This window comes from Helicoverpa zea, chromosome 3 (assembly GCF_022581195.2).
Source record: "Helicoverpa zea isolate HzStark_Cry1AcR chromosome 3, ilHelZeax1.1, whole genome shotgun sequence".
In the NCBI taxonomy this organism is placed as follows: Eukaryota; Metazoa; Arthropoda; class Insecta; order Lepidoptera; family Noctuidae; genus Helicoverpa; species Helicoverpa zea.
Genome location: NC_061454.1, coordinates 1,500,756 through 1,513,451, shown reverse-complemented (window position 1 = coordinate 1,513,451; position 12,696 = coordinate 1,500,756). Strand labels below are relative to the sequence as shown.

General features: G+C 34.8%; 1 protein-coding gene across 5 annotated transcripts in view; it reads left to right on the top strand.

Moving 5' to 3' along the window:
* Positions 1–12,696, top strand: part of LOC124646310 (SUN domain-containing ossification factor) — a 73,332-nt gene that overhangs the window by 54,540 nt on the left and 6,096 nt on the right. For 4 of the 5 annotated variants that reach the window (XM_047186436.1, XM_047186433.1, XM_047186435.1 and 1 more), the window contains exon 2: positions 10,900–11,236. The exons of the other annotated variant lie outside the window; for it this stretch is intronic. In XM_047186436.1, coding sequence (XP_047042392.1) covers positions 11,145–11,236 — 92 coding nt within the window. In that variant the 5' untranslated portion in view covers positions 10,900–11,144. The remainder of the gene's footprint in view (positions 1–10,899; positions 11,237–12,696) is intronic. 5 annotated transcript variants of the gene reach the window in all.

Here is a 12,696-nt window from a genome sequence, read left to right as displayed (position 1 = left end):
TGAAGAGATTTCTCACAATACACGCCCACATAATATAATACATGGACAAACTTATACATATATGGATCAGAATCGGGGTCACCACTCGATAGAGAACCTTGATAGCTAGATTAACTAGCAGCTGTTTTAGGACTTGGTACGCCGTCCTGTACTATTCAATGTAGATTTTTTAATGCAGTTCTAAAATTCTTTGCTTTGATTCTGCTGTGAGAGCATTTCATTGGGATATGTGAAATTTAGATTTGCCCTTGAAAGGCATTTTAAAATTTCGCTTTAAAAATTTTAGCTTTTTTGCCAAATGTGTGTCGCACATAACTTTTTTTTTTGTGATAAATAAAAATAATTAGCAGATAAATAATGCCGGGACAAATAATAATGCCGGAACATTTTTCACACACGGTCGGTTAGCCCCACGGTAAGTTATTAATTAACTTGTGTTATGGGTGCTAACACAACTGATAAACTACGTATAGCTACATATATACATATTTTATAAATACATATTATAACACCCAGACCACGGCCAACAAGCATGCTCATCACACAAATGTCGACCGAACCGAGAATCGAACCCGGGACCTCAGGTTCGGCAGTCCGGCATGGTGACCATTGCGCCATCGAGGTCGTCATAAGCAGCTGGCTGATTTTGTATAAAAGAACTTGCAATTTTGCGGTCAAAGTATCCAGCATGTGGTGATGACCCATTAAAATGATGGGTTATTCACCACCCGTCCTCATTTTAACCCTTTAATAATGTATTTAACATGTAATACTGTACAACATCTACCATTAACAGCAACTATAGAGTGGCTATAACCAATCGCATTAACAGCTCAAGTCGATTATCTTTCGATGTCTACAACTAAGTCCGTTATAACTAGCTTCTGATCACGAACGTGTGTCAAGTCAAGGTCTTCTTCATAAACTAGGTTGAACCTGTTTGAATTAGCTCATAACTCTTCATTGGAAAAGTTTATAATAAAAACATCATCAGCAATAGATCGTGGGAGATGCCTACCTAGACCTATTCACAGTGTTTAGTAGTTGATCTCATCATTGCTATCGTAATGAATAATATTGCATGCTTTATGCATCAGATCATGATGATAGCAAACATAGAATTGCACAAAATAATTGTATTCCGCAATATTTGTGATTTCATGCACGTTGAGCACACATACATTTTATATTTCATCACCGTATCTCAATTATTGATTACCAAGTAAACAGTAGCTTTATTTTTCAAATAGTGAAGAAACTTTGCAATTGGTCAATATTACAGTATTGTGTGTGGATGGCTCATCCCAATTAAATTTCAGTTCTTCGGGTCTTGAGTCACTTTTAAGTCCTATCAGTTGTTTCTATAATGTCTATCCTTTTGCTTAGCTTCTATTGTGCTATATTACTTGTATGGTCTTTTCTAAGAAATGTAATGCTCCATTGTTATTGGCAGCTAAATCCGTTTCTTTAGCTGGAAGTTAAACTTCCTCAACATTGTACTTTTGCACTTCAAATTTTTTCTCTCGAATGACTCACGAATGTAATCATATCAAAAATTCTTCACCGTCTATAGGCTTCCGTTCATCCATAATGGAGTGTGTGTTTACGATACCGATATGCGGTGTTACCGTTCGAAAGTCACGTTTGACAAATAATGCGGTTGTTTTGAATATTAGTGCGGCGCGTGCTACGAGGTTTCTAGATCACTGACGGTCGCGTGGTCATCGAATCGATTAACTATGCGGATTTGCGATGACAGTCATATGTTTTCTTTATTAGTTGTTTGTTGTGGCTTCAATCACGTGCTAGTGTACGTCGCCGTCGTAGGTACTATCTCATTACACTTATCCTATCTTCTTGCCAATTTTTACCTCCGCAGCTTCAGACATTGAGCTTTAAAAGTCTGTATCACATACACTTTATACTTCAGCTTTTATAGTATGTGTTGGATTATAGTTTTCAGATTTTCTCACGATGTTTTCGTTCATTAATCGATAGTGTCTAAGATAAACTTGAGAATACATATGAAAATTGAAACAAATTGCTACACGCTTGCGTACGGTAACTTTTGACCCCTCGCCACTTCGACGCAAATGAGAAATTATGTTCTCTGATAAAGAGAGTACGTATAGTAGTTTAATATTATTAATATCAGTGGGATTATGTGACTCGTGCGTCTGCCTCTTGCCTATATTAATATCTTAATTATCTTATTGACTGCAAGCAGACATAAAATGTATTATTGTCTCATTTATATGTAAGTATTTCTCATCTTAATATTGTGGAGAAAATACTAGAACGTCTTTAACATATCATTTCTGCTTATCATAATTAATTTATATACTAATAAAGTGTTATCTAAATGTCTTATGTTTTCCATATCTTAATAAAAATGCAGAATTGTCAAAAATAGATTACAAGACTGGTTTTGGAATGTTGAAAATCAAGATATGTGGAATAGATTATATGCTACGTGATATGTTGTTCTAAAAACTGAATTCCTATCAGTATTCAATAACAATCCTATCTTCGAACTGTAATACTAAATTGAAGAGGTTTAGTACTTGTTGGCTGAACACCGAGCTGTCAGTATTTATGATAGTACCATTTCAAATGCCATTGCAATACTCGAGTGCAACGGTAATCGCGGAACGCAATGAATATAATGTTAGTCGAATAGCGTAATTGAAGAATCAAAACATGAATGGGAATCTTGTGTATGTTCTAAGAAACATGGCAGAACTTGGAGAATTTAGGGATTGTGATAATAATTGTTGCAATAAACGTAGGCTAATAGCTGCAGGAAATTGTAGACAACAGCTCAAAGGGATTAGTAATGATACAACAGATCTTTAAGAAGTAGGTATAATTTCGCTGAATTAAAATGAAACGGGACAAGGGGAAGTTAAAGACATACTAGTTGCACGTGCTCTAAAATCTAAAATGAACAAAAGAAATGCAAACTCAGATGAAAAAGGTCAATAAGCTAATCTTGCTCTATTTCTATCGACAGCACCGATCTTTAACCCGGTTGTTATTAATCATTAGTAGAATGATAAACGCGCTGATGTAACTAATGTAACAAGAAACGTTCATTCACTTAATGACTGCTCATCAATAAATAGCTTAATTTACTTTTACTATTTCAAATAATTCCTCAGTAGCTTTCTCTTCAGTTAATAAAATCATTGTTTATATAAATTTTATTGTGATTACACTGTTGCCGTCTTGTTACACAAACCATTCAATGGTTCATTCGTTCCCTCGTTCAGTAGGTCAGCTGTTTCTGCGCCTGCGACTGTAAAAGCACCCAGATTAGAATTGGCTTTGGGATATGATGTCACCGTATGGTTTATTTCACAGTTTATCGTGGACTCGAAATTTGGGGTAAATCAACGTTTGCTTTTAATGTTTTCCAAGTAGAAAGAATCAAGTGTCATCGTAAAATTGTGAAGCACATTATAACTATGATTAGGTGTGTGGTAAATATTAAAAAAAGGTGTCATATTTGTTAATCTTTCGCAAATATAAGATGGCTATCAATATTTTTGCATACATATGTCAAGATTGCAATTTTGTAAATATTCTCTGCAATTTGATGTTTCTTCTCGCTGTTTGTTGTTGGTAAATATTAGTTTTAGCCTCGCTTGCGTAAGACTAGTGTTGGTTATCTTAAGCGTTTTGCCTAGTCTTTTAAGTGGTACGGCTCTTGCGGCAGTTTCGAAAATTGCCTGTAACATTAAAATATGGCCAATTTATATCTAATCAGCCGCATTTGCAACTAACAGTGACCAATAAACAAAATATTCAATTAACAACCTAGATTGACCCGTGGCCCTCTCAGCCATCCACAATAGCTGTCACTGCGCCGCTGATTTCGCCATGCTAAGACAATGGGGCAGTAAACAGTAGTATTGCAAGCTTTGCAGCGACAGTTCGTAATGACTCGCCCACTGACTGTGGGCGTACGTGGGATTTGACTTAGCACCGTTCAAATGCCGTTTCAGTGTCCTTTACGAACTTATTATATTTAAATCTTTCAATTTTGCCAAAAAGACCTTCCATTCTTTAATATTCTTTCTTTTTTTTCCAATAAAAATTCTCACGTGTTTAAGAATCAGTCTGGTGGTCTCGCTTTTCCCGGCTGTCTACCAGAAACCTTGCTCAAACTGGTCCTAAGATCGTTAACAAGCGCTCGATACATTCGCTCATCTATAGTATGGCGAGATTCTAGTTTTATCACAGGTGTACCATGAGACGAGAAATCTGGCCATAATAGATACATTTCATCCAAGTTTTGACGTAAATGTACCTGATTAATTTGATCCTCCGCTTGAGCATGAAGAATTTCTATAACCATCTGTCTAAAGTTAGATGATTTGATTGAGAAACAGACTTCCCAACACATTTTCTCATAGTTATCGTCAGGATTGCATGTCAAAACTGCATTCTCTGCATTTGATTTGTTAGCACCAATAAATTGCTTGTGGATTTTGATTAATTATCTGACTGTTCGGCTGCAGCACAGATTTATTATTGCAAACGACTTTAGTCCCCTTTTCGTTCTGAGACTTCAAAGTCATCGGTGGCATTATGATCTTTATCTGTTATGTCATAAAAACTATTTTTGTTTAGTCTTTATTATCTGCGGTCAGGATCTGGACGGTTGTATAGATAAAGCTTAATTGGTGTTATTTTGATTGCATTTACTTTGTCTATTTTTGCCATTTGCCTCAGCAATTACGTGTCTATATGGGTATGTATTACTTATTGATTACTGTTTTAATCACTATTTGTACACGTACATGATTGATTAGCATCTTAAATTCCGGGAAAACTTGGCTGCTTGTTTCCACATCTTAAGTACCTTCGGTGCCCATAAACTCCATATCCAATCAGACAGTAACATTATTCCTGAATTTACTAATTGTAAATGTAATAGTTATCAAGATATTTATTGGCACTTAAGTAACTACTGTGGTATCGATAAACCTGGTTTCGCATAAAGTATCCCGTTAACCTAGAGTGGACGCGGATTCTGTCGAAGGCTGTTGAGTGTACGATGCGAGTTCTTCATATGAATAGTTTAGTTTTTGCGACATTCCAACGATGCAGGGCGTTGGATGCACGACTGAACTCGCTAATAATATCTCTCTCTACCTAGTAACAGAATGCGAGGGGGATCGTCCAATAACTACGTCGTAAGCTGGTGTGAGAAATTATGGAATATATTAAGTTTTAATTTTAAAACTTCTTGACCTTTTTCTTTGTTTTAAGTAAAATAGTGGTGTATTTTTACAAAAGCCTTTTTAAATATTTTTGTTCTAATACATAATATTTTGTTATATTATAAGTTACTTATGTATAGTGTTACAGTAAATGCTTGCTTGATTTAAACAAGTCGTGAATACTGAATATGATATTGTCTACACGTATCGGCTTCCGAGACGATTTTTCTTCCTAGATGATGCGATCAATCGTGATGTTTAATTGTATAATTGATTGTGACGGTTAGACATGCGCTGTTGTAGACACGACATGAATATATTAATTACATAGCATCGGTTACACTCATAATTTGCAACTTGATTGTGTAATCTTGTCATTAGAAGAACGCAAACAAATTGACATTTTGAGATGTAAAGATTAAAGTCGAAAATAATACAGATTACAGAAATAGAATAGGATCTAATGCAAGATATCAGGGTTTTTGTTTTTATTTGTAGGTAAACAACAGCTGTTCTAGAAATTTTAAATTGAATAGATGACCTTTAGCTTGTGGCAGATATCTAATCTAATGCATAATTTTGTAATTCTCAAAAGGACACGAAATTCTATAAATAAAATTAAATGACATAATATTTTGCTATGACCAATAAAATATAGCCATTAAGAAATATTTATATTTTGGTGTTATGTAATATTATGTATTAAAATCGACTAAATAAAAAACATAATAAAATAACCTATCAACTTATAGGTAAACAACTTCTAAAAATATATATTCACCACGATCACTACTTTTTTCTTTTTAGGTTACTTAGATATCATTATTTTAGATTCGATAAAACATTACAAAGTCAGTCTAAAGGAAATAAATTTCGTGTATAATTTTGAGACGACAAAAATCTTCATTTATAAAAAAAACTTTAAAAATTCACACGTAATTAACGTCCTTACCCTTACCAACCAAGTGCCTATGCAACCTGGCCGCCCACTTCGGCCGTTGCTCCCAGCGAAAGCTATACTATAGTCAGCCACAGCTTATAAATTGATACGGGCTGAACCAATATTGATACATAGCTGATTGAAATGGAAAGTACGTGATCGATGCGTCGTTAGTCTGATGGTGTTTTATAAAGTGATGGTTAATTTAATTAATAAAGTGTCTAACGGCCGTTTCCAGTATTCTATCTATCTGTTCTTTTGCTTACTAGGGATAGATATTTAACATTACTTGTATGGGGCTAATTTTAAAATCGTCTTATGCAAATCAACAGATAGTATATTGGGAAAGGTCGTTAGTCATCAATGCCGCTTTAAATATCTATTTAATTTGATTGTCTTTTAGTAAGAAGGAAACATGAATGTGCAAGTAACGTATTTTCCTCGTTACTAATATCTTTATTTTCTAAAATGTACCAATATAAGCAGTCCGCCCCCAAAAACCCCTTGGTAATGTAAAGAACTGGGATTAATTTCCGAATTTAGAGTAACAAAAATCTGAAAAGTAGATCAGGAATCAAAAGAAAAATCAGTTTTGTTCTCATAAACATGTCATCAAATGACGTACAAAACTCCACAAACTTTATATCACAAAACACAATTTCTACAAACGAAATCTTTCACAAACAGCTTCAACAATTGAGACAAGTTGACCCATTTCTAACCCAACCTGACCTACTAGGTTCGCTGGGTAGCTGATACACTCTGCTCTACTTTCATACTACATGCCGCGGCTTCTAGGAAAGCCTCGACAGTAGGCTTATAAATAGATTTAGTAGATAAAAGGAAATTAATTTAATAATGGCTGGTTTCTCACGACATTGTCCGAGACGACTTTTAGTTATAATAATCTGACATGAAATTGAAGAGATCAAATTTCTCTGTTAAGTCGTTTTTCCCAAAATTTTCTTTTAGTAAGATTACGACAAAATAGGCTAAAAACCGAGAGCTAAATTAGCGAATATACTCCAAGAATAAGCTTGATGAAAACTTATAATTTCACACTTCCAAACAGCCAATTAATTTCAGCTTATCCTGGCGCAAATAAAACTCACAGTTCCGTAGAAAAAGAAAAAAAAATATCAGTCAGCTTAAGTCTGTCACTTTAAATATGTTTCATCTAAAAGCACTTTCCTATTACAACTCAAGCCAATATCGCAAGTTTCGAACTCCCGACCCATAGCCCACGCTACCGCAGCCATATTGCCAAAGACAAGCTATTTATTGGTCGAGATACTAAAACAAATTCAAATAGAACCACGCGAAACTAACTGAATTCCGAATCAGTTTACAATATCTACGTCACTCGATAAGCTAGAACTATTCAATAATTCATAGTTTACAGATAACTTGGAACTATTGCAAGTAAACTTAATTAGTTTATTGGCCTACTGATAAAGCTACGCTCTATGGTACCGTAGTGTTGGGAATTTGCGTAATATCGACTAGTCGGTAACTCGAGGTGGCGGTATTCGGATAAATATCCGAATTGTTGTCGATATTGCGTTCGGGTAGTTTAATATCTGTTTGCAATGTTGTTTGCACATTAATTTTATAAAGTTAGTGTTGTTGTTTTGTTAAAGGTGCTAATTATTTCTCATTGAAGTTTTGTAATTGTATAAATTGTTCGGAAAGATTGAGACAGCGTTTTAATGGAGTTAGCTACTTTGTTCATGTTCGCAGAATCTAGACGCCATATTTTAAGTCTGGATTATGATACTTATATGTGAATACTGATAAAATTACACTTATTACATAAAAAATAACTTCAAAATTACTCTTTAGCAAATAATTGAGTTTACATTCTTCTAAATAATCTTGTGTTATTAAAAGGCTCTCATAGATAACTAATACAAATATTGATATGATGAAACGTCTGATACCACAAAGCTAATTAATTGCAATGACAATATAATAATGTACATTAATTACAACATTTACGTTTCCTCATATTTTTATTAGGTTTACGTAATTTTGCACTTTTTCCGCAGTATATATGAAAGTTAATTCTAAATACATAGCTTGATTAACTAAACTAAACAATTTTATGTCACCTTTTGCATAATATGAAGTCATTCAAACTTCCTTCCTATAGATATAATATTCATAAATAATTGGAATTTTATTGAAACTTATACTTTCTTTTTTATTCATACCTTATCCATATTAAGGAGATCTTAATCAATTATCATATTTATTTGAATAAACAAATTAAATAATCTGCATATCAAAATTAATTATACAATACGTAAAGAACAATGACAACACAGTTTTTTTAAACTGCTGGCTATCTGTTGCATCAAACACTTCATTATCTCTATGATAATGCATTTCTAAATAAATAATATCAAGTGACTATTGTCTTCAGTGCAACTGTAATTTATTGTAAAGACGCACATTATGTAGGTATAGTTCGGCCATTCAGAGAATGCGTTCCTGACACGTCGCGATTGAACTGACGACGTAACTACATTCATTGATTATTGATATAATAATGTTGTTTTAATGCTCCTCAATTGTTAAAATGGTAAACAACCAGCAAAAATATTTTTATCGTAACTGCAACGCCATTGCAAAGTTACGTCGTCAGTTCAATCGCGACGTGTCAGGAACGCATTCTCTGAATGGCCGAACATATAATATGTAAATATCTATTATTTATTTTGTATATTCATCCATGCATGGCATTCATTGTTGTATATTTCTAGTAGATAAACTAGTTTCTTTAGTATTTATGTATTTTATGAAACTGTTGCTATTTTTATCAATAATTTCTAATCGGATACATGACTTTTGATAAGATAATCTTATTTTTTTTTTTTCTTTTTTTTCTGGGGCATCATCAAACGACCCCTCCCGCTGTGTGTGGGGTCCATGTTCAAAACAATTCTTGCCCCACAATCTTATGCTTACAGAAACAAGCCTAGATCCCAGCCGCGATAACAATAACACACATGTAAAAAACGAAAGGATAATAAAATTTTTAAACTGCTCCGTAAATACTAGATTTTCACAGAGAATATGTTTCTATGTGAACATTGAGTGACATTTCACACGTTAAATAAATAAAACCGCACTGAGAAAAACCGCGTTTATCCGAATGTGCACGTCACTAGCCGTTACGCAATTCCCACGGGTGAGCGAAACGTCATCTGATATGTTACATTGTAACCGATGCTCATTGTTTAGCCCGACACACACGTGGGGCGAGGAGTTATGTGTCAGTCGACAACCTTACTTATGCGGAGCGATAATATTACTTTGTGATCGGGGGTTTAAGATGTGACTTGCGTTTTAAGATTGTGCGTATTAATTTGAATCATGTCTTTTGAACATCTTTGGCAGTCGTTACGGATAGCCAGAAGCCAGCAAGTCTGACAACCAGTCTTGCCAAGGGGTATGTCCGGGTAATCTGGTCGAGGAGGCACCTAGGCAGATGTTGATGAGTTGTATCATATGATGATGCCAACTACTTCAGATAGGATAATAATATGCAGACTTTGTAGAATCTAAGTATCTTATGACACAATTTCAAAACAGTAGTACTACTTTTCATGGAAAACCTTTCAAAATAAACCAAACAATAGTAAATACTTTTCATTCTTACCATAACTAACACACATTGTACAACTTCTTCCACGAAATTGACTGGAACAAGAATTTCATTCATTCCGTAGTCAGTGTTTATGCTTTGCTCTGTTACTGCGTCAATGTTGCTAACAATCGTTGTTTCGTTTATTGCTGTTATGTGCGATAGAAGAATGTGTTGTACTATGTTCTGAGGAAATTTACATAAAGCTAGTATCGGTTACTTACCTACTATAATTTTGTGTTGGTTTATGACTTATATTTGTTAGTAAAGACGGGTTTTGACTGAGCAATAATTTGGTATTTACAAGTTGGTAAAGGATGTAGCTAGTAGGTTAATGACGAATTTATGAATGGGTGTCGAAAAATATATATTATATCGACTTGAATGCTGCAACTATTGGACATGAAACAGCAAATAAAGAACTATTGTATTCAGAAAATGTTTTCATTTGAGATTAGGTAAATATGTAGGCACACAAAAGTATAATAGACAAAACAATTAAAGGAACATCGACAGAGGTTTTTTGATTGAAAGAGTAACTACATGCAAAATGTGTAAATGTAAATAAGCTAAGTATATGTACAAGTACAATAATTGTACACATTGACACTTGTTTCCAGTGTCACACACAACATTAACAGATTGACACAAGACACTGCCAACAAGGCTTTGTTGCCATCTGTTGATTGTTGTAATTGTAAACATACGCCTTTATGATCTTATAGTACTACACACACTTGCTCTTTTATTCTCTTTGCGAAGCGTACGAACCTTAGTACATAATTGAGAACTGAAAAAATGGACCATGATCTGATATTTATGACGGAAGTAGTTATTCGTATAAATAACGCCATTGCTTAAATATATTATTGACTTGTCACGAGCTGTTCAAATCTAACCATACGCCGATTATAATACACCAAAACTTCCCTATTCATAATTCGTCATAGCATTTCTCAATATCCTCGTCTTGACCAAACAAAACACCAGATTTAAGACAAGACAAAACCTATTGTGTACCGCCATTTCACACAGTCCTTGTTTTGCAAACATCCGTAATACATTACCGATTCCTTTAACAGGCTATACCACGTTTGAAAGACGAATGGACAATACCAGAACTAAACTAAACTTTAAAATCAAAAGGTGATACGTGAATCTGTGTCGCAGACTTTATCTAGAAACTCAAGTGTATAATAAAAATTGTGAATAAAAGTGTGATTGTTGTCGTGTCGTGTCGCGTGTTGTCGTGTCGTGTCGTGCGTTGTCGTGTCGTGTCGTGATAGGTGTATCGGCGCGTCGCCAATGCGCCGGCGGCGGTTGCAGGATGTCGCCGGCGCGCGCGCTGCTGGCGGCCCTGTTAATATGTCAACTGCTGTCGTACGGTGGCCACCAAGGACTCACCAAGATATTTTGCACGTAAGCATTTTATATTGAGAAGCTTATTGAGAATATCGTCGTTTTCACCAGACTTGGCTTTTGGCGTTCAAATCATATAACTCCAAAGATTCTTTTAACAGGAGTTCAAGTCCCAGGAGTTATAGCATATAAGTGTTTGGAAATACAAACATTCACAGGTTCAGATTAGTTTTATTAACTATCTTAAGCCTCAAATCCTACAAGACCTAAGAATTATCAATGAAAAGGCTTGTCGTGCTCTCTGAGGCAAGGAAGGGCCTTGCAACATTTATGTTGTCGTAAATCCGTGGCCTGACCATGCTAGCTCAGCTTAACATACTTAACTGCAAGTTGAGTACAATTGGTTCCCAGTTGCAATAACCACAATGCTGAGATAATCCTTATACTTTCCAAAGCATAGAGCCAGTTATCTTTTGTGAAGAGTTAAAAATACCAGTAATTAGAAACAGCAATATATTTACCTCGGCCAAGTTTCAGGGTTTTCTGTCAAACACAACTGTTCATTTTACAGCTATTTCATAGCGACCTCTATTTTAATAGTTTTTCAGTACAAGGCTGGCCACACCTTGGTCGCAAGGCCCTTTTGGAAAATGCTTCATATTTCATAAATATCTTGATGAATGACAAATTGACAGCATGTAATTTGAAACACCGCTGAAACTGAATATTTTTGTTGTGTTGTTTATATCCTTGATAGTTCTTGTCGTGTTTTTTGCGACACATAAGCATTATGTATAAAAACGCTGAGGTGTAGGTGTCTTATCATACTTATACCTATGTACCTTAGCGGAACTTGTCTTAGCTAAAATGGTGTACCGCACTTTTCTCAGTGCACCGACAGTGCGGTAGTGGGGCGCGTCAATTGAGCTTAGACAAGCTATGGCAATGCGGACCGGAAACCCGAAAAGCGAACCGGAGAATCGAATCGAGAACTCAAAAGTAGCTGTTTACAATAAAAAGTCAGTTTTATTGGCAATTATGATTCAATATTGTAGCATACATGCAATTTGATAAGTAGTAGGCTTCTTTGCAATTATAATTCAATATTGAAGTTGATATGCAATTTGATAAGTATTCACCTTTCCAAAAGTGACTCGATATTAAACTAAACTGGAATATGAATCAGCGCTTCCTAAATATCGAATTATGTTTGTCTGTCACTCGATATATTAAACTTTATTGTAACATCGATATTGTTGTTCAAACTGTAGGTAATTGATACAGTAATTAATCATTGAAAATGATATTATGTGTTACTTAAAGTATTGAGTACAGATTTTTTAACTGTAAACTTATTTGTTGACAATAATCTCTGCAAAGACTGATTTCATCATCATCTCAGCCATAGGAAGTCCACTGCTGAACATAGGCCTCCCCCTTAGATCTCCACAGATACCTGTTGGAGGCGAAGACAGATTTAGTTTGACAACATTTTTCCTTGATTAAACTAAGCATTTCCG